A 20,568-nucleotide genomic window follows, 5' to 3' on the forward strand; every position below is an offset into this window, starting at 1 on the left:
TCCTCGGAGCCAGTCGCTAAAAATACTCTTATTTTGAAGGGAGCTAACAAACGGCGCTTGTGTTAGCGCAGAAAGCTGCGGTCGTTGCATCTGCCTGCTGGAAACGGTGGCTGCAGATGACTGCGACTGCAGCTCCTCACAGATCCTCGGCGCTGCCTCAGAGCGGCATCAGCTGTAGTCGGTATTAAGGGTGACCTCAAATTCCGAAAGGCACTTAAAAAAGGCTCTTTTTTTTTTTTTTTTTTTTTTTTTTGTCTCTGTGTGACCCGTGCCCTATTTAATGGAGGAAGTGAGCTGAAGGTTTTATAACCTCGTCGTTGGAACCACGCAGAGCATGGATCTTTCTTCAGTGGGGAAATAAAGCTGTACATTCAGCATCACCAAGCTCACCCATGGGTGACTGAAGAGCCTTTCTGTTCTCACCATCATGTAGCACCAGGACTCACAGAATCGTTAAAATCATTAAGGTTGGGAAAAAACAAAACCACACAAAGATCATGAAATCCTCTTCTGCAGGCTGAACAACCCCAGTTCCCTCCCCATAAGAGTAGTTGTGCTCCAGATCTCTCACAGCCTCATTGCCCCTCTTTGGACACACACTCCAGAGCCTCAAACCCATGGAGGAGTTCATCTTTCCATACATATTCAACCCATTCATCTGCCACCTCTCAGCACCAGCTCACCCTGGTGATGAACACCGATCTCTCCCTCAACGCGCTGTCAAAATAATTAACAATTATCAAAAAAACTATTAAAGGAGTAAGATTTTCTTCTCTCAGATTGAAATCCTGCTGTTAGCCCCCACCCAGAGAAGAAAATCACAAGGAAGCATTCAAAGGGCAGCCGAGCAATTTGGCAGATGGCACCACATGAAGTGCTCACGCTTAACACAGTCTTGTTAGGAAGCAAGAGATGCTTTCACAATACCCAGCCTCAAAAGGAAAACTAATGATTAACTCAATACCACATTTATTTGTAGATAGCACTGTGAGAACGCACATCACCTTACAGACACGTAAAAGGTGACACCGGCCTGCCACAGAGTGCTTACATCTCAGTGTTGACAAACACGCTATGAAACAAAAATCTTGGCAACGAGAGGAGGGTTCTGAATAATTGGGTTATTGCAGGAGTAATAAGGGAGTGGCAGGCATGAGGAAGATGACAGCATGGAGCACAGCACACCTGATAAAAACAGATTGCGTGACAGGCAGAGCTGCACAGGTAGAAAAATAAGGAGCTGTGGGGTTATAGTTAACGTGTCAGACTGCACCTACAGAACACGGCACTGTTTGAGCTGTTTCCAAAGGTGATGGTGGTGAAGTGTTATCCAGAGTGGCTTTATTTCTATTGTTTTTTGGAATTCTAGTGTGATATTAGCTTGTATTATGCAGAACTATGCGTTTCTGAACAAAGAGGTAGGGGAATAGCAGAAGCTCTGCAGATGCAGGAAAATAACATTTAATAGTAATAATTAAAAAACAACACTCAAAGGGAACAACAGAACAACAGAACTTGCAGTTTTTAAGATGCCACTCTTTTTCCCCTGCAGTATCTGCTTTATATTTTACGGCATATTTCCCAAATCCATCAGCCTGTCAAGAGGGAAATCTCCTACTTGCAAACATTTTAGTGATTTACTGTCTTGGTTTAAAAAAAAAAAAAAAAAAGAAGAAATCTCATTATCCTACATGTTTCCTTTGCAGATAGAGGATATTGGCTGGGCTTTGTTGTGAGAGCTGAATACTACATTTGTTGCTGTAGCTTTGCTGTTAAGTTGGACTGTCAGCAAGATATTCTCCCTTATTTCTGTATATATCAATATCCAGTTACATTTTAAGGATCCAGATACTCTGACAATAACCGGATGCTGTTACAGGTCTCCAAATAAGAAAAAAACAGCACAGGTTTTCTCTGCAATAGCACTTTTGCATTACAACTGTGAAGACTCTTGACGAGGCTTAGGTACTGACAAATTAGGGGAAGGAAAAACCTATTACTTTTCCTTCCCCATTCAGTTTCTCTTAAAAAACAAACAAAACCCAAAACATTAAATGCATGAGAGCTTCCAGAGACTAGGGGTAAGTGAAGTGGCATTTATAGGTGCCATCACTCCACGCAGTAACACCCCTAATGGAAGGCTCCTACAAATAGGCACCCACAGCTCACGTTTCTACTTCATTACATTTACCTGGGGATGCTTCTGCTGAGAAGGTGAAGCTTTTTCCAGGACCATTCCTTCACATTTCTAATATAAGTGAGGGGAAGAAAAAAAATAAAAAACAATTCAACAAACAACCTATTCCTATGAATAGGTTGAATGCCTATTCAACAAGGCGTTCTAGCCTTTAGGAATAACTGATATGGAATACTGATGTGTATTTGGGAATTACAGGTAAATGCATTATTGATCTAATTAATGGGGCTCTCCAGTGTTTGGTTGTCCTTTTATTTTTTTCAACAGGGGTGGCTCATGCACACCAAGAAGTGCACTGGGAATTTTCTTAGTCCTGCATCACTTGGCTAGGCAGCAGCAATGTTGTTTTCCATTCCAAACGTAAGGAATTCGCAGTTACATTTCCACAGGCATCAAAGAACAAGGCATACTACTCCTGAACAATCATATTTAACAAGACCACCTCAGCAGTGTTTGTTTCTGTAGCATCCAAGGCAATGTTTAGAAAAGGCTGAAGCCAGAATACTTCATTTTCTTAGAGCCCACGCCTACATAAGGTTCAGCATTTAAGCAATTACGTCACAATTAGCACAGTTGGTGCACATCTTACATGCAGATACAGATTTGTAGATAGATAGGTTTGAGGCTGATTTTAAAATTAGTGTAGTTCACAATTGTCAGAGTCAATTAAATTCTACGAGGTCAGATCAGCATTCCACCCAGCCCAGCATGTATTTTCCTCAATCTCTGATAACATATTCTTGGAGACGGAGTGTGCAGAAGAAGATTAATCTTTTCTTGGTGTAACTTTCCTATATACAGCAACTAAAATCTCCCTGAGTTATTGGATGCATCAAGCCATTGTTTAATGAGTCCCTTGTGTTTAAATAATAACAATAATAATCTGTTCTCTATCACATTCTACAGCAATAAATTTCATCAATTGACAATTGGGCTGCCGTGACAAAGCACTCCCATTAGTCTGCTTAACCCTAAACAACTAAAAATCATTGTGTACCCACCTGTCCTTAAAACTGCAAGCCAAAGGCACGCTTTACTCTTAATCTAAAACACAGCCTAAAAAACACATGACTCAAAGGCATGAGCTCTATTCTTCACAGCTGACCGGCAGCTTCTACACACTGTAACACAGTGGCAGAGACGACAACCACATATACCCAACGTTTTATCGGATGAAAAATACCAGATTAGACAGTTTCCCTAATAAAGGGCAGGAACTGAGAACTGCAGTAGGGAGGTAGATGACAGGAATAAAAGGGTGCTCTCTGTTTAATTTAGCTACGCGCACTTCAAAAGGCAGCTGCATCTCCACTGTGCCCTCATGAAAGCGTGTCACTCTCTGTACTTCTCTATTTTGCAGAGGCATTTATGTCAGGAATTCAAGTGGAAGAGAAGTGGACGATATCACATTCATTATTTTGAAACGGAGGTGCTGCTGAGTTAGCACACAGCCGTCCTTCCAATCTGTCTACTTAGGGATGCAGCTCAGAATCGCTCACCTGTCTGAGAGCTTCTTGGAAAAAAAAGAGATATGTAATGTCATTGTCATGTAAAATATCTTGGAGCAAAAGCAGAAATCTTTTCCATGGTTTTAGAAGGACGTGTAATAATATAGAATGCAGAAACCTGCAAAAATCTTCTAGAAATCTAGCAAAGCTGTATTAGTGCTGGTGGGTCTCTAGGCTTGTACCAGGAGAAGAGGAAATCAAACCAAAAGGCTGCCTCCATCATCACTCAACACAAAGGATGTAAAGCTGGGAACGCGGGCAAATCATCACCAAAGCTTGAGGCCAACAGAAAAATGAAAATCTTCAGAACAGCATAGTGTTGACAGCAGGCAATAAGGCTGCCTCGGAACAAACACATTTAATAAAGGCAACATATTAAAAAAAAAAATATCCACAGATTTGTAGAATGTTCAAGTGGCAATTCATTTCCAAATAAGTTACTGGAGGCTAAAAGGTACCGTGAGTGGAGCATCAACTGAACTGCCACCGGGTGGCCAAGGGCAGCGACTCAAGATGGCGCTGCCGTCCCACACAGCCCATATCCCGGTAACACGGAGTTGGCAGTTCAGAAGGCACTCCATCTTCATAATTGATTTATTTCTCCCCGTCAACTTCCCTGCAGTCACTAGTTCAGCCACTGCAGTGCTGCACGCAACGTGTGGTGGCTGACATGAGTCACAAGATACAGAGGCTGAGCTGCTGACCTCAAGGAGAAGGTGAAAGGGAGGAATGTCTACTTCAGGCAAGGCCTAGGAAAACCATTATAAAAATAAGCGGGTTAAGAATTCCCTTTGTATTCCTTCTATAGTGAATAGGCCCTGGGGCACCTTTACCCACATGTATTGCTCTACAGTCAGCTTCACCATACAATCAGTCACCACGTACTCTGTCCAGACAGAGCACCGACAACATAGAAGGCTTTTAATACAGCCAAACCAGCAGCTTTTTGGTCAGTCAGAGTAACCTGGTGTTCGGCAGCTTGGAGCCTGTGTCAGAACAATGTAGATAAGCAATGGCTAGAGGAAGAATTACTTTGCCACATCACCCTGCCATACATCCACAGGATCCAGTTACCAAACACAAGGAGTGTTCTGCACTCTTGACTCTTTTCAACAAGAAGTCAGCTTACGACAAGTGAACACCAAGGTATTTGGAGCCCCAGAACCCAGCTTCAAGAAGCTTCTCCACTTTAGTAAATACACGCTGCTGCTCCCCTCCCAGGGTCATGTTGGAGGGAGGAAGAGGCAAAAGGCAACAAGTCTCAAAAGCACTTCATCGGTAAACAAGATCCAATTCCTATCTCAACAGTTCCAGGACTGCAGGCAGTTTACAACATGTACAGGTGGCTTACAGGCTGGGAAGAGAGGAATACCAGGCCTTTGAAGGCTTGGTGTAGGACCAAGAACAGTTCAGTAGGCTCTTCATTTCTGTGTGGAAGGCAGATCCATTGCTCACAGTCTGTGTCATTGTAGTAATAAAATGTTTGGGAGCTGTCAGTGCTAGCAGCCAACATTTAGCGATACACTGAAGCCGTGCTTACATACGAAGGAATAAATCCTCTCCCCTGCCTCAGAAACAGTCTGGGATGCCTCTGGATAGGCAGTAAAACTGCTGAGTCCAGCTACTTATCAAGCAGAAAGACCATTATGAAGCCTCAGGAAAAGAGGAGAGTGCAACTTACATCTGAGACAGTCAGCCAAGGTTGGGAGAAGAAGAGGGAGAACAGACTTCAAGCACGTTACATTTGCAAACTCAAATTAAAGTCTTTCTTCCCTCTTCCCCCATCCATCTCTTCCTTCTCAGTTTCCTATGCAGAGCCTCTGCAGCTGGAGAGTGTGATCAGGGGATAATTTAAGACACAATATCTGTGTGGCCTTTATAAAAAGTCTTGTGTTCTGGAGCAAGGAGTGTGAAGTCTCCTCCTGCCATACATCTGAGGAAAGCTCAGTCATGATGTCCAGTCCTCACTCCAGTGATGAACAGAGCCAGGAGAGAAAAAGCCTGGCTTACACCACAGGTAGAACCCACGGATATGGTAGGAACCTGTACAGGGGAGGTTGCATTTGAAGCACCAGTTTAAACAAAGGCTTCCTCATTGGGAGTGCCATTGATTTTGAGGAAGAGTTTGGAATCTTCAATCTTCTGTTTTCTTTCTCTTTCTAGCCTGCGTCTGTAGCAGACCAGGTAGATCGGAAGGCAGAAACCCAGTAAACTCAAACCAAGCAAGCCAACATTCACCTGCAGGAAGACAGACAAAACAGGCAGGTTAAAACAACAACAACCAAGTCATGCATGCCCAAGTGTCAGAACCCAGCTCACGTCACTCAGCTACTGGCAAACCAGGAGACGCCCTGCTCTCTGTATTGGCAACAACATCCTTTGTATTTTTATTTATACTCCAGTGCCCAGAGCACCATGCATATAAATTAAATAATGCAAGAGTTTGTTGCTCTGGATCTCGCCTGCAAGAGTCTCTTGTTGCACACAACAGGGCTGTTCAAGGTGCATTTCTTTTCCACCAGCATCACTGAGCCATGTGTTGCTGGAGAACAGATGTAGGCATATGCAGCCTAGAGATCAAGACTCTCCATAAAATCAACACGTTACAGTGTCAGTGAGCTGCCCAGACTCTCAACAATACACCACACATTTGTCCAACCCTCAAAAGCCACTTGGCTTTTCCTACATTAGCATTAACAAGACAGAATTTACTGATCATTAGAGTTTATTGTTATCAAGAGAATAGCATATTTCTAATGCATTTGAGGGCTGGACAAATTAACTCATTTTTACCTTGCAGATTTTGACCTCCTGTGCAAACTATTTGCAAGGAAATAAACAGCCTTCTCCCTTCCCACACACCAGTGAAGGGTTAATGCCATTCCCTCCCAGGGCCTCATTACTCACACAGGAAAGGGTCTCTTGGACAGCACCAAGGTAACAGCAAACTGAGGGACACATACACTCCCTGCTGTTTATAACCTTGGTGCATGCACAGGGGTGTTTTTGTTTTCAAAGAAATGAACCCAAATCATTTTCACCACTGAACCTGCATATTATATTCGAAAGTAACTTGCCCAAAGAGGGTCTCCTTCCAGAGGTCCTGTTAATGCCATAAAGAGAGGCTGCTGCAGAAGGGCGAAAAGGGCACTGATCAACGACTGCAACCCTGTCAAGCTACCAAACTGAGTAGAGGGGTATCTGTCAACAGAAAAAGCAATAGCATTATTATATGTCACCTTGACTGCTCACAACACCCAGCTCAGGTTGCACTCCCAGTAGACTAGCACAATAGAATACAGTCCCAAGCGAGGCATAACGTGAAGAACTTCTCTCTCCTGAACTTATGTACAGCTACCTCTTATCCTAGAGATTTTAGTTATACGTGGTGGTGAGCACAGTGCTCTCGAGATCAGAACACACCTGGTGATGGAACAGATGCCTTCTTTCCAGACAATTCTCACCCTGAATTCAAAAACTTAAGAAATACCAGATCTAGCACTTGTTTTGTTGTTCCGTGAGACAGATGGAAGTGCTTCTACAACTACTCCTATTGCAAAGGGAAAAATGTGTTGACATTTACTAGTTAAAAGCAGGGCCTCTTTATCCAGATGACAGCATTAGCAGCTATGCAATCATTTTCATCTGGCCACAGCAATTCGCTCCATTTAGAAGTGAGTGAAACCTGCACAACAGGTTAGTGTGTGTTTTCCTTTTTAGAGGACAAGTCTGATCCCATGTCAAATTAAACAACACTGCTCATTGGAAAGTGCTGAATATCAGATACTACTAATGGAAAAATAAATCTTAGGAGCAGTCTAACATCTGCCTCTTTTCACAACTGAACAGTGTTTAGAAAAAGTCAGGTTGGAAAGAAAAAAGCTAACCAAAACCTTCCAATATTCAAATAAGTCAAATTGAAAGCAAAAATAAAGAGGTTGGAAAGAGCTGCAATGGTCAGAGAGGTTTAGCTTACAAGCAAGCTGATATCTACAACAACAGACATCTACCGCAATGAGGACAAAAACATTTTACTTCTAGCTACCACAGATCCAAAAGTTTGTATGTTTTTGATGTCTGAGATGGGTTTTTAAATCTGGAATACACAGGCACTGAGACCAAAACCTTTCACAGAAGGAGCCTGTGGAGCCTCCATCCATGGAGATATGCAAAACCTAAGTGGACACGGGACTGGACAACCTGCTCTAACTGACCCTGCTTGAGCAGGAGGGTTGGATTAGATGGTGTTGAAAGGTCCCTTCCCACCTCAACCATTCTGTGATGCTTGAAGGCCAACAGTTTCTGCCTGTTCTCTGTCCAGCAGCCCAGAACAGAGAAGCAAATCTGTTTTCGAAGTGAAAAACACTGCTTACTAATGAAGAGAGTATTTAGATCCAGCTATCGATAACTTTGATGAGTTGGAAGCAGGATGGATGATCCACATGGGAAAGGGAGTATGCCTCACTAATTGGGCAATGCTTTACCAGTGCAATTTCAGAGCAGGCCAGCAGCAATATGCTCAATTATGTTAATGTTTTACAGTGTTTTACCCAGGCACATACACATAGCTACCCATTAGAACAAAAAAAGCCTTGAGTTCTTACTATATAACCCTAGTGCCAATGGCCTAGTCTCACCTGCACAACTGATACAGTTATGCCTCTGTCCTGGCAGTAGTTATGCCAAAGGAGTTATCAGTTTCCAAAGAAGGAATGTATCAGCCAGGACTTCAGTCCAGCTACTATCATGCCCAGCAGGGACAGGGAATAAAAACTGCATTATTTTTCCCCTCTGACCACACAGACTTTACTTCCCAATCTCCCTCTCACCAGGACCTTCTTATCACCTCAAACCAGTTTATCTGTCCAGCCTCGTATTATAAGCAAGCAGAGACTTACACAGCTGCATATAGGCCTCCCACTGCTGAGTGGATAAATCCTCTCACAATTGTGTGCAATATGAAGGAAAGAATCTGCAAAGAGAAGAATAAAGTGTCAGGTGCTAGATGCTGAGGGGTATCAGACCCCAACACACAACCATTCCTAAAAGCTGCTCTCCTTTCTAGTACATAGGCAGACCTGAGCAGCACAGAGCCCAAACCTGAAGACTGGCACAAGGAAATAACTTGTATTCATCTCTAACAGCAGTGTTTTTCCTTACTGTGCTGACGTGTTGTGTATGGTTAACCTCAGGGAGCATAAGACCTTTCTCTCTCGTAGATGGCACTGCTGCAAGGACACATACCCAGGAAACAGTAGCAGGGGTAACAGCATTCTCTTCCTGAACTTGTGTCCAATTTAGTTAAATTTCCACAAGTTACTACAGACAATATGCAAATATGAACAAATGACATCTGTTTGCCTGTCACCAGGGCACATCTAAGGATAGCATAAAAATCACTGAACTCATCTGCCAAAAGCAGGTGGTGTCACAAAATAAATACTATAACAGGTTTATAATCCCATAGGAACCATTGGGCATAGTGTCTGATGCAGAAATGACCTGCTGTATATACTGATGTCACAGTCAGCAGCTTAAATCAAGCCCAGGTCAAAAGCACAGGCATTGCTAACAGCACCTCAATAGGGAAGTATGTGTAGTTACAGAGCTCAGCTGCACAAACTCTACGTATAAACCACAGATCAACTGCCATTTTAACTACACTTGCTTCTCTAGGTCATCTCACAATGTATACACTGAATGGTACTATTTGGTTCAGCTTTAAGGCTGGGGCTCCCAAAGCAGCACAGAGATCTCCCAGCAGTGCCAGAACACCCTCCTGCCATCAGCTGGTTCTGCTGGTTTGCCAGCTGTCCCAGCATCACTGTGCCTGGCATTCTGGCATAACCCACGCTACCAGCCCCTCCAGCACACCTCCATTTGACCTATTCACCTGCAGAGGTAGATTGGGGATGAGACAGGTGACACCAAATCCAACCAGCAGGACATTTGTGAATGCAAAGGCATTGGTGGCGTTGGTGATTTTCTGGATCTGACGATCACGTTTTTTCTTTTTCTTGTCACCTCTGGAAGGATAACAAAACTTACATTAGGAAAAGCACTTTCAGCAGCTGCTGAAACTCATAGTTGATATGACATGTGGAGAATCTTGCTATCTAAACCACTTTGCCTAGAGGTCTGGCTATGGAGGAAGGATCTCCATCGGTGAAAAGTAAGAAACAAATGGTGATTATTTCAGTGCTGCTGCTCTTGCTGTTACACTAGAAGGAAAATCTGAGTCTCTGTGCTACAATTTAGATTTGCTCCTCTAAATGATCTTAGCAAACACGGAAAATGCAGTCCCTTCCTCCTTGCAATTATCAAGTCTTCCTCCAAGCTTTCTTTTCTATATTGGTGAACCAATATCCTTTTCAGTCTTCTATATATCATCATCAGAAGAGGCCCACTACGTGGCCACGTGCCCTGCGTGGTGCACACTACGCACTGCTCAGCGTTGCTCTCCTCGTTATCTTCAGAGCCATCATCGCATTCTTTCAGCCTCCAGTCCATGATGTACCCAATCACAGGCGCTGTCAACAGGCACAGCAGTTGCAGTACCCCAAAAATGGAAGTGTAGAGACTCACTGCAGGGAAGGAAAAAAAAAAAAAAAAAGATGCTAAGGGTGTCAAGTTCAAGGGGTAAACCATTGGTAACAAGAAAACAAAAAAGACAAAAGAAACTTCCTCCTCACTGTTCACCTTTCCTATTAGAAGCCCAGATTCCGTGTACTTGCAGATTAACCTGCAGGGCTGAAAGCAGCTGGGATGCAGAAGTCCTCCTTCTGTTGTATTTTTGGAGGAGCATCAGCCCAACAGCAGGCAGGACCAGCAGGAGTGCCCAAAAAACTGCATTGTGCCAGTGAGGTTTCTGCTGGCTAGGAGCAGCAGGGAAAGTTCTGCAAGTGATGCATCCTGCACAGCATCCCTGCCTTAGTCATCTCTCTGCTGCCTGGCAGGGAGCTCCAGATGCCGGAGTTTCTGATCTAGAGAAGATGCAAGGACAAGCCATGCTGGGAAAGTGAAATCTATGCCATTTTGTGAAGAATGGACTAGTTAGAAAGTGCCTCTAGGGGAGAGAATCAGCAGCAAGTAACACAGCATCTGTGAGCAATCATTAAAATTTCAAACTGATAACAATTCCCTACGTATTAAACATAAGAATAGCATACACATGGCAATCTAGGGGAAAGCTGATGCCAGCAGACTTGGAAGAAACCTCCCCCTTCCCGTTATCAGACAGTTCCCCCACCCCACAATGCTTTTCCCACTTCCTCTCTGCAGCCCACATGATGGATCTGCAGGCATCACACAGAAGGGCTGGTGAGTCAGTGTACCACAGCTCTGAAATAAGGATGTGATTCCAAAACTGATTATCTCAGCACAGTGCGTTCACAAGTTACAGCACTGTAAGCAAAAGCAGCCAAGAAGAATTTTAGTTTATCCCTTCCACTGCATTGCTGGGACTCTCCAAAGCAGTACAGCCATGACTTACACCAAAATCAAGGTGGTACTGAGAGAGAGGTTTCCAAGAAGCCTTCCTCTCCTATGCAGTCGTAGCAAACCCCAGCAGGGCTGCCTTGTGGTGCCAGGCATGGCACCAGATGATTCCTTCCTGGCTTCAGTTGCTGGCTGGGGAACTAAGAGGAACTTCCAGCTCCAGCCTCTGAATTCACATTCCTACCCCCATTACCTCTGCACAAGCAAGCCCTGACGTGGCCCCACATCCCATCTGCTGGAGCCAAAAGAAACAGGTGGCATCACCCTCTACAAACACTCCCAAAGCTGATTTGCTCTTGTGTGGTTATTTTTTAACAGAGGGTAAGAAGCAAGCCATGCTCTCAACTTCTGTTTCTCTGTGCTACTCTGAACAGTTAATCTTAGGCTCTAAACACTGGGAGCAGAAGCCAGCTTCAAGCAGGCAACAAAGTTTATGGGGACAGCAAGAGGAGAGGTCCTATAGGAACAATCTCCTCAATTTATCTATCATAAAAACTGTCGCTTCTTAAGGAGGAAAGAATATGAAGCAAACACCAGCAGGTACAGCAGAAGCAGAGCAAACAGAAAAGGTTGCAGACATGGGCACAACCCTTTATAACCACTGTTCTATAAGTCATTACATCAAACTGCCCTGAGCAATACAGCCAAGTTTTCCAAACTGCCCTGACAGCCAAGTTTTCCAGCCTGTCCTGGTTCTTCCCAAGGTCTCCAAGTACAACCAGATTTGAAAGCGAGGTGACGATTTAATTTGGCTTTCTCTTTCATAAAAGTCTCAAACACAACAGGTCTCTTCTCTCCTGCCTTCCCATAGTACAGTTACACGGTTATTTAGAGAGCTTCTGAGTTCTCTAGCTTCTCCCCTCCACCTTTTGGGGATTTCCAGAAGACAGGTAATCACAGACTGACTGCTTTTCCACCTCAGTATTTCACAACATGAGATGCACGGGAAGCTTCCAATAACACAGAGCTTCACTGCAGCTTCAAGGCTTCATGCTCTCTGATTTCCCTCAAATCCTTCTCTCCTGGGTATGTTTCAGTTTTCTTTGACCATAACACTGGCAGTTCTTTTCTGCCCTTGCTGAGTGTTGCAGGTGGGGGGAGCTCTCTGAGCAAACAAGTAAACAATGCACAAACAAGGAACCCAAGGGAGCAGCATCCCATCCTCTCCTGATGGGCATGGATTACATTTCTAGAGATCTGCACGCGTCTTGGAATGGCTCTCACAGCCTGACACTGCTGAGACCAGACAAATCCACTGTTTTGCTGGTGCCATGGAAACACCAAGACAGTGGATTGCACTGCGAGCCCAGGCTGCATTTGGGGGAGGAGGGAGAGAATGGGAAGAAATCTCTAAGGTGGCATAGAAGAACAATTCATCCAATGGACACAAGTTCTCTTTTTAAAAAAAAAAAAAAAAAAAAAAAAAACACAGAGCTTGATTGAAACAGAATTGAGAGCATAAACTGATATTTATCTTAAAATACTGGGAAGGGGAGAGGAAATAACTGGAGCAAGCCAAGGGAAAAAAAAAAAGAAAAAAAAAATCACAGTACAAGAATTACAAGGTAAGCAGAAAACTGAGCTGTGCTGAGAAAGGTAGGCAGCATGAAGTTTGTCCTGTTTACTGTTTAATGCCTAAACTGGCTCTTGAGCCAGGAGATAAAGAGCTGAATGCTGCAGGCTGTCAAACGCTCAAACAAAGCAATTCAGGGAATGCCAGGGCTTGGAGTTTCCTTCCCTCCCCCAGAGCTCACTCCTGTTCTCAGAGGAGTGCCTCTTGATTTATCAGCTTCATGCAATCCAGATTTAACAAGTCCAAACTGGATCTTACTACAAAGGACAAAAAAAAAAAGAAAAAAAGAAAGCTAAGTCTTGTTTTGCAATCCTGTGTATTTCCAACAACAGTAAAATAATGTACTCTTTCCTGTTTGCTCCATGTACTGAATCAGAGCTATAAATATAAGTCCAGCACAGCGAGCACCCCTGAGCCTCCCCACACACACAGGCTGCACAAAACAGCCATGACTTCACTTCTCCCACCCTGCTGCTGGGACCAGACACCCAGCCCAGCCAATGGTCATAGAGTCAGCTGCTCTGTATGTCGTGTTTGCTTAGGATAAGCAAAGCAAATGCCTGATGAAATAGGTTCCCCAGTTAAAAAAATTAAAAAGCCACAATCCATCCTGAGGGCACTTTCAACAGACTAGAGGAAGGAATACCATGGAATAGTGTTTAACAGACACTGGGCTAAAATTAGATTGACATTCAAGCGTCCACCTCACTGTCCCTCTGCCCTGGGTCAGCTCCAGCCTTCCACTGGACCATCAGCAGTCAGCTGCACCAGTAATTGCTGCACATGGTGTGTTTGCTGAGTAATCAGTCATGCTGACCTCTTGGAAGGATCGAGTCTGGGTCAGCACCCAGTTCCAAGGAAGCAGATTAAAGTCTTCAGGTCACCCTACCTTGGCTTTCATCTCCGGATAGAAACTCAAGGATGGTGTTCATGGCCCCCATGTAGAAGATGAGCCGCAGCTGAGTGACACACATGGTGATAAGGCTGAGCAGCAAGATGGGGCTGAAGACGCTCTTCATGAAGGAAGGAGAAGCTACAGAAGGAAAAACAGAGTCTTTGAAGAAGGCAGCATGGTCTTATAGTCAAGCATGACTTCAGGAGAGGCTGCAGATCTTGGGTTAGCAGGCCTTCTGGTCAGTCATCCCAGCACGGTGCCAGTGGCAGCCCCTAAGTCTGCTGAGAGTAACTGCTGTCTTACAAACTTCCTTACTGAACAGTGATAGATGCTGAGAGTTTGGTCACCAAAAACCGTGGCAAGGTAAGTCTCGCCCAATTCTGCTGAGCAAAGCAATAGAAAACCTCAAGCCATTTCCTTCTGCCATATCCCTGAGGGAGGAAGGAAGGCTGGGAGGTGGAAGCAGCCTGTCTAAGAGACAGCAGTGACCAAATGTGCTGCCCTGTGGCCATACCAGTCACCCACGTGGTCATCCATACCTGGCAACAGCATACAGCAGGCATACACGAGCAGGATTCCTTGTATAACTCAACTCTTATCTATACAGCAGTGCCTGGCATGTGGCCCTGGCAACATACAGAACATATATCACACTGTCTCATGTAAACAGGCCTGGAGCAGAGCACCAGCCTCCTGCATGCACCAGCATCCCCCAGGGCATGTGGTGAACCACACCTGTGCTGTCAGGCTGGCACTTCACTTCAAGGTCCACCGTGGACAGGCAGAGCTTGTTGTTTTCTTGCAAGGCTGCCGACTCTTTGGGGCCCTTCATGGAGCTCCCCACGCTCAGTCGGCGTCCCACAGTTGTGACTTGCTTGTAGAACTGCTTCCCGGTGATTTTGTGGTCAAATCCCAGCCAGCTGAACTTTATTTTCACCCTGTCGGGCAGTAAAGAGAACGAGAGCTGCAACACAGGTTGGGAGTTAGAGGCAGCAGAGTTGTGGGAACCAGGCTGTGGGGGGATGCAAGGCCACCTACAAACCCACATTTGGATCCAAAAGTCATTTGGATCCAGAGCAGACAGATGTACCTGGACCACCTTGGCACAAGTCAGTATAGGAATGCTTATTGTTACAGCCACATCATTCTCCTTCATGGTTCCAATGCTTCGGAAGGTAAAACTTTTCACAGATATTCACCAGTCAAGATATAAAGCTAACGTGAGACATAAATCCTCACCCTTGGAAGGACTGGCAGCAACAAGCAACATGTAAGGGAATTCCCTGCCCACTCTTCTATACTGGCTGTGAGGAAGGTTAGCCCCCAGGGCTCATCTAAATGGTGCTTACGTATAGTCCATGTCTTCTGGTCCTGGGAAGGGCTCCAGTGGCCAGTTGAAGAAACAGTTGAGAAAAACTAGTCCTGCACAGCTTGCCCAGACGAGCAGAATAAGGATGAAGGAGACCCCAAAGTCATATATAACCTAGAAAGCAGAAAGAAATACGATTTTGGCGTAAGAGCAGAACATTTGGAAGTCTGTAAACACACACAGGAACTGAATCTTGCAAAAGCACATCTCTAAAAAAAGTGCTTTAACAATTCATCCCTCTTTCTTTCAACATCATTGATGAATGGTACCAATCTCCAGCTAAACAGCAAGTCGGTAATGAGTCACAATCCCACAGACTCACCTTGATTCCTGGGAAGGTCACAGCAGAGGAAGCATAGGAGCCAATCATTAGAGCAATGAACGTGGAACGAAGGTCACCAAACATGTTGGGCAGCTGGGGACAGAAAAATCAGTTGGAACAGGTTGTTGCCTGGGTAAGGGAGGGCAGGAGAAGGGGAGAAACCTCTTGAGAAGATGCTGGCATTCAGAGTTAAGAATTCTGGATACCAGAACCCAAAAAAAGTTTTGTTCAAGAATGGCTTATCTCATCAGATGAAGATCTGCAGGTTGCATTGGTATCTCTAATGTCAGGGAATGTCTACAACCCACGATTTATGTGCTTGACAATACTGCTTCCTTCCAGACTGACAGCATGCTTTGCATCGGTCACCTTTAGCACAGGATCCTTTGTTCCAGTCCTTGTGCTTTCCTTAAAGGCTCCTTTCCCCAAGGCTACAGCCACCACATCTTTTTCTGTCCAAAAATCCATGCTCAGGTTCTCTGCCAATCACTCCCCTTTTAGCCAAGAGTTGCTAGAGATGGGCTGTGACAGCTGCACAATCCCTAACACACCTTGGGCTGCCAGCTTTGTTTATACACCTTGGGTCAGCACCTAACCTTTGCAGTAGACTGGAAAGCTCCTGTTATAACAAGAAGGAATAAGAACTAACATGAACTGTGGTGCTGCTATGTTGCCAATACCAGCCAGGCTCCCCCACACAGACAGACTGTATAAGTGACATTTTGTTGCTTCCTTCCTGCTCTTTCAGGTCACAGAATCTCCAAATCCACTCAGACATCAGTACCATGCCAGCCTTGGGGTCTCCAAGGACACTGCAGGTGCCTTCAAGCACTGAAAGCTAAACAGCATTTTATCTGTTTTCAAGTCAACAAAATAATTTGGAGAATATTGGATTGAGTCTGAGAAAATGCTCTCATCTCATTCTCATTTCAGTGCTGGAAAACAAATCCATCTTTTCCAAGAGCAGCATATAAGGCAAGTGAATCTGGCTTGTGTCACAACGGGACCGGCGTGTTTACAGCACAAGTATTCCTGCGCAGGAACACTCGAGGATCCATCTGGCTGTTTATCATCCCTCTGCCTCACTGCAGAGCTTTCTATGCAGCACAGCCTCCAGGTCCTCGGATAACCCCAGCCACAGAACAGCAGCAGCAGCAGACACTGAGCCCCAAGCGGGCACGGCGGAGGCAGAAAACGCTGCACTTCTCTGCAGCAAGGAACCCCACACCCAACCCCACATCCCCGCACCCGGGAGTGCTGCCAGCAGGCTGCTTTTGGGAGCTGCAGGCAGGAAATGGCAAAGGATCCAAAGGTCTGTTACCAGGCATAGAAATCCCTCTATGGAAGCACTGGCTTAAAAAAAAAAAAAAACATACCCTAGAAAAGAGCATCTGCAGGATGAAATATCTGCAGGTTGCAGGGACTGGCCATTGTCACCAGTGTTTGTATAATCTGAAATGCCCCAAACCTAAAATAATCTCCAGAAATTACAACAAACAGCTGCTGCTGCTGGAGAGCTGTGAGCAGGGCGAGAGCTGTACAAACACAGCTGCTTCTTGGCTCGGGTTGCTCTTCCCCAAAGTCTCAGAGATGACAAAAAGCCTTTTTCATAAGCAGATGAGCAGCTCCCAGGTGGATCCTCCAACTCTGGGGGTACCAGAGACCCAGAGTGAGCCCAAAAGCAAGCAGCTACTTCTTGGAAACCCCAATCTGCTTCTGCTTCAGTGGGGACAAGTCCTAGAAAGGCTTGAGACTTTGGAAAATCTTGTTTGGCAGCAAACAAGTGGCTGGATTAAAGAAAATTGGACAGAGGAGATTCAGTGGGCTGGATAAGATCTTATCAAGTGCAACTGCTAACACCGAACGCTCAGGAGGAAAGGAAACCTGAGAGCTGAAGGGACAGAGGGAAGGGAAAACAGCCTGAGTCTGGACAGAAAATCCCTCAGCCTGCAAGTGTCAGTGCCTGCCTGGGTCCCAGCTGAAGACCAGCTACTAAAATAACAGGCAGCATTTACTAAGCCAGATTTCCAGCATAGCAGCGAGCACTGGAAAAACATGAACCCTAGGGATGAGAAAATAAAGAAAGAAAACAAACACACAAACCACAGAGCAAGTAGGATCTTCGCCTTCTGCCAACAGAAGGATCTGATCCTCAGTCTGACCTTATTCCTACAGGCCAGAATAGACTCTTCCACTGACTTCTGCCCATGCTGGTATGAGTGTCTCAATTCTGGAAGACCTACCATGAAGAAACGCCTTACGTCTTCTGTTTAAAGGTCAATAACACTCCAGGTATAATTAACTTCATGCCCTGTCTGAAAGATACCGACTTGATTTTGCCACACCAGAGCTGTTTTTTCCTGGAGCCCTTTACTTCAGGTGTGCAATCCTGAACTGATAAAATCACTTCCTCTTTCCTCTTGCAGATGACTTCTCCTCATTTGCCCTATAATAAGACCTCCAATTAGTTTTATAAGTTTTCATCTTTTCCCTGGACACGCTCCCTATACAAAAAGTACCACAAAAAAACCACCACAGTGGCATTACCAAAGCCAGCTTCCCTCCTATTGCAGGGACTGTTTGAAAGAACAGAAGAAGAAAAAAAAAAAAAAAAAAATCAATCAATAAAAAAAAAAAAAAATCAAGGGACTGAGAACTGGACTTGGAAATGGTATTTCTATTCAAGCTAAGCTTTGTTCTCCCTATCAGGGGGTATATTTGGAAATAATACAGACAATAAAAACATGTTCTCCAGGAAAGCCTCAAACTGCCTGCTTTGTCCTACACATATGGAGACTCCTGTTCCCGTTCTCCAACAAACAAAAGATCACAGAGCCCTAAATGCTGCTAGTATTTCTGAGCAGAGCAGATTCCCTACACTGAGATGCCCCCCCCTGCTCTGACTACAGGGTGCTGTTTGTAGCAGAAATGAGAGCAGAGCAGCTGCAATTCTTTGAAAGGAAAACAGGACAGAAAACAATCTATAAAAGGCTCTTTGTGGTAATTTATCACACATGTTTATTTCTTTGCATGGAATAGCTTCGGAGCAGAACCAGTGCCAGATTCCTGTGTTGCTGTCAGAGCCACCAATACGGATCTGTTTCCATTTCCAATCTCCACCGTATATTGGCTAAGAGCAAGTCACGAGGCAGCAAGCTCCCCTCTGCATTTTAACAGCAGGCACAGCCTGACCTTGTTCCCAGAAGCAGGAACATCACTGCTCCCCCTCCTCCCCAGCAGGCAGCCCAGCCCTGCAGCACGCCACGTGCTGTCAGCAAACCCTGGGGACTCAGTGCCAAAAACACCTCCGACCCCAAAAGACACGTATCATGGATTGCAGTTCCACGCTGTAATCCTCAGCAATCCCATTTATCCCTCAATTCCTATAGGAGCACAGAGGGACGGATTCTCCATCATAACGCACCGTGCCCATGCAGGCAGGTCCCCCCAGCACCCAAAAAAAGCATCCAATCACTGCATGCATGGAACATCCCAGCCACACACACACCACCCTCACCACTCTGGGGTGACATGGAACAGCACAAGTGTGTTTCACCCATTTCCTGGAGTGCTCCAGGTTGCTAGCAGGACAAAGTCACCTTGCTTTGACTCACACTGAGCAGCTGGGACCTGCATCAGCCAGCACAAGCTTGCTTGGCAGCAGGCATGACGTGTGCTCATTGCCACTTCTACACAGCAATCCCCACATCTCTCCCTTGCCACACTCCATCCCTATAGGCCACAGCTGGAAGGGACCTGCAGGAGAGCCCCATATCACCGTGGAAGGCAGCTTGTGACAGCAACTTGGATCACTTCTCGGAAGGTTTCACCTTTTTCCTGCAGATGTACTTCCTCAGAGCTGAGAAACTGGCTCATTAATGAGGGTGTTAATAAGTGGCTTTGTTTATTTCTGCTGCTGCTAAACAGCCACAGAACAGCACATCCAGTCTCTGCCCTGCCCTCCCATCATCACCAGTGGCTCCAAAATAATCAGTGACCCATTAATAACCACCCAGAGAGACGAGAAGCACTGCTGGCAGCCACGAGATGGGAATTCTGTCCTCTCCCCCAGTAGCACCAATGTGCTTCTCTCTTCCTCGTTTGTATTTGAAGCAGGATGACGTTTGCCCCACAGATCTGTGGGACCACAGCCAAGGCTTCTTGTGAAGAACATTACATACGTCCAAGGGACTGACATCTGCACACAGTTTTGAAAGCTTTGAATACAAAAGCAACAGCAGCAGCAACATCACAGTGCATCCAGGGATCTGCAAACAGTCCCTGCTAGGTTCAGGTCTCAGGAGGTCAGCCAGCACCTAACCCACATTAAATTAGAGGTAACCTTAACTAGAAGTTTAACTTTTAACAGACAGCTCAAGGCAATGCAGTTGAAATCAGAGTTTTCAACCAGTGCTTCCCAGGCTGTTTTCTAGGAGATTTTCTAGCCAGCCCTCTTTCAGCCTCATTGACATAGGTAATGAGGTGGAAAATGAAGCAGCTACTTGGAGAACGATACTGCTCCCATCTCCAGGCAACACGAACCCCAAAACACAGAGCCCCAGCTGACAGTTGTAGACCGATGCTCCTAACACAACCCATGGGCTGAGCTGACTGACATGGCTGGGCAGACAGAGCCCAGTTCGCTCAGTGGCTCAGCATTTCTAAGGAAACCTGGATAGGACTTTCACCCTTTTGTGCCAGAGAACCACCATTCTCCTGGGGAAGGGATGCAAAAAGCACTGACAAGAAGCTGCTTCTACCCCACTGCAAGAAGGGGGGAAGTAAAGGGAAAAGCAGCCTTAGAATATCCAGCTAACACCCAGTCCTTCAGGTAAAAGAGTGTCTGACCCTTTGTACCAAGCAAACCCACGTGCTCATCAAGCTGCAGGCAAGAGATCCACGTTGCTCATTCCTGCTAGCCCAGCTCCCAGCCACGGTAAGGAATAAATCAGGAGTCAGGTGTTAACTCTTTGCTTACCGTGAGTGATGTGAAGGTCATGCACATCCCACCAAAGCCATTCAGAGCCAGGGCAATGAATATCAGCACAGACAGAGCTGCAATGACAAAGCCCAAGAGCCTTTACTAGGATGGGGAGGGAAGGGAGACCACTGAGCCCCCAGAGCTTTGGTCCTGACACAAAACCTCAGTAGTGGGTCAGCACTCTGGGATGTGCCATCTGCCCCTGACCCAGCTCATCCCACCAGCA

General features: G+C 45.4%; 1 protein-coding gene across 1 annotated transcript in view; it reads right to left on the minus strand.

Moving 5' to 3' along the window:
• Positions 1–949: 949 nt before the first annotated feature.
• The window catches only part of SLC43A2 (solute carrier family 43 member 2), a 29,322-nt gene continuing 9,703 nt past the window's right edge, over positions 950–20,568 (minus strand). The window contains exons 5-14 of the mRNA XM_031591727.2: positions 20,340–20,416; positions 15,362–15,454; positions 15,020–15,153; positions 14,406–14,608; positions 13,665–13,808; positions 10,151–10,289; positions 9,599–9,731; positions 8,604–8,677; positions 6,783–6,906; positions 950–5,943 (exon numbers count right to left, since the gene is read on the minus strand). Coding sequence (XP_031447587.1) covers positions 5,782–5,943; positions 6,783–6,906; positions 8,604–8,677; positions 9,599–9,731; positions 10,151–10,289; positions 13,665–13,808; positions 14,406–14,608; positions 15,020–15,153; positions 15,362–15,454; positions 20,340–20,416 — 1,283 coding nt within the window. The 3' untranslated portion in view covers positions 950–5,781. The remainder of the gene's footprint in view (positions 5,944–6,782; positions 6,907–8,603; positions 8,678–9,598; positions 9,732–10,150; positions 10,290–13,664; positions 13,809–14,405; positions 14,609–15,019; positions 15,154–15,361; positions 15,455–20,339; positions 20,417–20,568) is intronic.

Source organism: Phasianus colchicus, chromosome 21, assembly GCF_987193195.1.
Source record: "Phasianus colchicus chromosome 21, bPhaCol1.hap1.1, whole genome shotgun sequence".
NCBI classification, from domain to species: Eukaryota; Metazoa; Chordata; class Aves; order Galliformes; family Phasianidae; genus Phasianus; species Phasianus colchicus.